The sequence below is a fragment of the Leishmania major genome, chromosome 35 (genome assembly GCF_000002725.2).
Source record: "Leishmania major strain Friedlin complete genome, chromosome 35".
In the NCBI taxonomy this organism is placed as follows: domain Eukaryota; phylum Euglenozoa; class Kinetoplastea; order Trypanosomatida; family Trypanosomatidae; genus Leishmania; species Leishmania major.
Genome location: NC_007284.2, coordinates 839,072 through 843,848, shown reverse-complemented (window position 1 = coordinate 843,848; position 4,777 = coordinate 839,072). Strand labels below are relative to the sequence as shown.

The window sequence follows — 4,777 nt, the reverse complement described above, 5'->3', positions numbered from 1 at the left end:
GCCGAAATAAAGAGAAACCACCAGAGGAAGAGAGGCGTTGGGAAAGGGGGAGAAACGTCGATGATTTTGGCCGAGCTCTGACGGCAAAAAGCAAAGCGAGTCGACAATCAGGATGGGGTGCAGGTGGATCGGCGAGGGCGATCGTACACCTCCAATCTCTGAATCCTCTAATGAATTGTTTTGCGTTTCGCTGTTGGTTGTCCCACAACGAAGGGAACGAATAGGAGGATACACACGCAAAGCCACACAGAAAACCCTTACAGACACACACACACACACACAACTAAATAATAAAACAGCCAGAGCCCCAGAAAAATGTAAGAACGTAAACGAGATTTGTTTCTTACAAACACAAAAAAAGGACGAAGGGGGAGGGGAAAAAGAGGAGAGACACTTATCCAGCAGGTGACTGTGCTTATATTTCGCCGCTTTGCTGTGCTTCCGCCTTCGATGATCTACTGGTTTGTCCGAAAGAGAACACGCAGCGTCTTTGAGGTGAACAGTGGCAGGGGTGAGGAGGGGAAGAAAATACCGGAGAAGTACGGACTTATTCTACCACTTTTGATAGCCAAGACACACAAAGGAAGAGCGGACAACAGAGAACAGAAGAGAGCCATACATGAATAGAGTTGTAAGAGAGAAAGAAACGAGATGGCTGTAATGGCGGCTCGCACTTGCTTCGCGTGCTTTCCCGCAATGCGGATGCACACACACACACACACACACCCTCCCCTCAAGCCGTCTCTTTCGACCCCTCCCCCCTTTGTTTTTCCTCTGCTGTTTGCGACTCTAAATGGGCACTTTAATCCGCAGTCCACGTTGTGATGTTTCCGTGGTCTTCAGAAAAGTCGTTCAGGTGATGCACACCGCTTTGTGTCGGTGACCTTTTTACGTAATAATAATACACAGAACAAACAAGGTAAAGCCACGGAACACGAGTAGGCAAGCCGCTCAGTGAAAGTACGAAAATCAGAACAACAACAAAAGCCGGCAGTAAAGAGGAAGAAAGGAGCTTCAATACAGCGCAAGGACAACGAGAGGACACAGAGGCAGCAGTTTTACTCTTCGTTGTTTGCAGTGTCTATCTGTCTCAGATCAGGAAAACGAGAGAGAGAAGACGAAAGGCAGGGGAAAAGGGGGAGAGGGTGGTAACAGGTCCTAGTAGAATGTGCCCGGGTTGCGGGGTGGTGGAAAAAGCTATGAGAAGCTAAGACAACAAAAACAAAAATGAGGGAGAAGCAGAGAGATCCTTACAGAGAAAGACGAACCGCTTCCTTCTGTTGGTGTCCTGATATGCCGTGACTTGGAACGCACACAGCAAAGCGAAAGGAACAACAAAGACAAGCGAGGCAAAAAAAGGGGGGCAACGCAAAGGAAAGAAAATACGAAGGAGAAGGCCTCAGAAAAATGGGCAGAGAACTTCCGAGAGACCGGGGGTGGGAGACTGGGTTGGCGTTGAGGAGTACCAACGAAGACGCAGACCAGCGAAGCGAAAGCAAAAAAAAAAAGAAAAAACGGCAGTCCAAACTCAAAAATAGAGTACAAGACTGTGTTCTCCTTTCCCTTTTCCTTGGCCTCTCTCTCTCTTCGTATGAAGAAAGAGAGAGAGAGAGAGAGCGCGCGCGCGAAAACGACGCGGCAAATATAAGACTACAAGAGGACACGAGGAAAGCCAGCAAGAACGCAAGGAAAAATGGGGTGAGCGTGGGGCTACAAAGAACACGGAGGGAGTTATAGCACGAAAAGGCGATGAAAATTCAAGCCCAACTTTCACAACAAAACAAAAGTGGGACAAAGAGATGGGCAAACAGGGGCAGGGAAGAGATCCAAGAAAAAAGAACACGAAAAAAAAAAACAAAAGAAACAGAAGAAGCCCTCACAAACCAAAAGAGCGTCGCTGTCGTGTTAGATGTTCGTATCGCCTTGATGGAGGGGACAATAAAAGGTGAGGGGTAGAAGGAGTGGAGCACGCAAAAAGGAAGCGGCAGTGATGAAAGCGACAAAAGAAAAACAGTAAGCACAAACAAAAATAAAACAAGGAGTCCTCACTTGGGAGAAGAGAAAAGGGTGTTCTTGGTGGCCGTAGGTAGTGATCGTGGCAGTAGAATGGCGGTACGAGAGAGGAAGATGGGAGCGGCAGGTCAAAGGAGAACCCAAACAAAGATACGAAGAAAAAAAGCCAAACTAAAAAAGGGGGAAGGAAGGAGAAGAGTGGCGAACAGAGAAGGGACACTCAGCGCTCGAAACGGAACCAAACACACATGCCAAGTGGCAAGCCAAGCAAAAAAAGAGAGAGAGGTGAAGACAATGAGAGAAAACTGCTGAGAGAAAAACAGGAAGGAGGAACATATGGGGACGTGCGGGGGGGGGCTTTAAGTCGAATTCGGTGAATCAGATGGAGACGAAAAGGAAAGATGGAATAGGGAGGCTCAGAGGTACAAACACACTCGCAGGGAGAAAGGCACCGCGGCGGAAGGGAAGAAGCGAATTGAAATGAGCGGTTAGTAGTCACGTTTTTTTATGTGTGTTTTGGGTCCCTTTGCTGCTACAACTTCGTTTTCATTGGAGATTGGTTCTGCGTCTTATTCTTCTATTTTCCCTTTCCGTTCCAATGACTAGCACGCACGCGAACACTCACAGAAAGAGAGAGAGAGAGAGAGAGACAGGAATGCGTGCACAATAGTGAACAAGTGGGAGGGAGAGGGGGAAGGTGGTGAGGGAGCAGGCCGTGGATGTAGGTCTGTTCCCTTCCTCTCCGGTACCGGATGCTTTCTTAATCTTCTGTTTTTTTGTTTCAGCGGTTTTCTTACCGTTATCGTTTTCCCTTTTTGCCCTTGTTTGAACGAACACGGCAGACAAAGAACAAAATAATAATGTTTCTTGTCCTGGTGGCGGTTTCAATGTCCTCTCTCTTTTTGTTTTTTTTTTCTCAGCCTTGTTTGTTGGTGCGCGTTTCTTGTGTTGCTCGCTCACCTCCCTTTTCCCTTTTTCCCCTTGGAGAGGAAACGAAAAGAGCGTCTCTATGTGTCGTTGTTCGCGTGTGTGTGTGTGTGTGTGTGTGTGGTTGGGGGGAAGGGAGGGGAGGGGAGGGGAGTGCCACCAGTGGCAGCGAAGACCAAACAGAGCCAGAGAGAGACGCACACACGCACACAAACGAAGGAATGATGAGCCGGAATGGCGACGCAACGACGACGACGAGAGATAGAAGGAAAAGTAAATGAAAAATTAGGGCGCCAAACAAGCAGAGATGGATGGCGGGCACTGCGCGGTTTCTGCTCGCCAATGGAAAAAGGGGAGGGGTTCGCACACGCGCGTGTGGCACACACTATGGAACAACGCCCGCAGCACACGACTGTCCACGAAACTCCTTCGGTCTATGGTGCGATGCGGTGACGATGATCAGCTACAACAGCGTAAAAGGACACACACACACAAGGAAGCTGAAGCACAGCTGCTCAGTGAGGAGAGCCAAGGGCAAGACACGAAGGACAAGGGAGGAAGCGATAGGCGCCACGAGGCAACAACAAACAGCAGTACCAGAATAAGCGGAGGATGGGGAGGTGGGCCAAGCTCGAACGCTGGGGAGAGTTGAGGAGAGAAGGGGAGAAAGAGGTCGAGAACGAGTCGGGCCGGTACCATGAGGCGGGTGCCAGACTCACCAACAAGAGACAAACGCGCAGAGAGCTTGTGGAACGAAGCACACCCTCTTGCAGCTGATGGGAGTGCCGGTATGAGTTGAAAGGAGAAGAGGGCGGTGATAATAGAATGGCAATCAGCAGACTTTACAGCGGGGGTGGCAAAGTACGGGACAGAGACGGGGGGGGTGGCGTTTGAGGGAGTGGGGAGCGGGAAGATGGCGAGCGAAGCCGGTTCGGGTGCGGGTGTAGATCGGCATAGATGAAAGGTTCGCACAAGGTAGCATACGGTGATGGGAGAAGAAGAGGGACGGAGAAGGGGGGAAGGAACGTTGCGGAGAAGAAACAGGTGGTAACGTCTGGATGAGAACCGCGCATGCGACAGGCAAAGGGCGCTGCTGCGGTCTCCATACACATACGCTCGCAGGCAAAAACGAATGCGCTGCATCACCGACGTCAACCCAAGCATGACGCTCACCCTGCTTACGGATGAATGTTTCTGTGCATATAATAATACACATAGATGTACACGAATAGCTCCTGCCTTCGCTGGCGTTAGATCAGAGAGAAGGAGCGATGGGGATAAGAGGGGAAAGCGGGTAACTGTCGAGGGGCTCCTTCCCCTTTGCTGGCCTGTTATAGGGCGATGTCACTAAACGCGTTGGACGCCGCCAGGCAGGGGCGGGCGGGGGGGGGGAGCCGGCTTCTGCGCTCCGCTTTCACGAATCACCGCTCATATTTCCGATGACGTCTACGAGAATACAGTGTCCACTCTTCCTCGTTCATGTATCTCACGGTGGCCAGCTTGACGGGGCTGGTTGGGTGGGACTGAGTCGAGCGCACACACACGATCGTAAAACCAGTTAACATCCTCCCCAGCATAGGAGGGGGGAAATGGGGCTACCAAGCCCCTTTACACACACATATATATATATATATATATACACCTGTACGTCGCGGTCAAAAGCCATCCGAAAGAAACAGCGGAGACCCCCTACAAGAGGGTACACGAATTCTGCAAGGAGAAGCAGCGGGAAAAAGAGAAGATTAGTCATCAAACCTCGCGACTGGAAGTTTTGTTTGTCCCTCAACGTGTCTCTTCCACCACTACAAGCACGCCAACAATGTATATATATATATAT

At 50.3% G+C, this 4,777-nt stretch overlaps 1 protein-coding gene across 1 annotated transcript; it reads right to left on the bottom strand.

Moving 5' to 3' along the window:
* Positions 1-3,399: 3,399 nt before the first annotated feature.
* On the bottom strand, positions 3,400-4,104 carry LMJF_35_2075 (hypothetical protein; the record flags this gene model as incomplete). The annotated part of the gene is made up of 1 exon (XM_003722552.1): positions 3,400-4,104. One exon carries the CDS (start codon positions 4,102-4,104, stop codon positions 3,400-3,402), a length of 705 nt encoding a protein of 234 aa, XP_003722600.1.
* Positions 4,105-4,777: the final 673 nt, after the last annotated feature.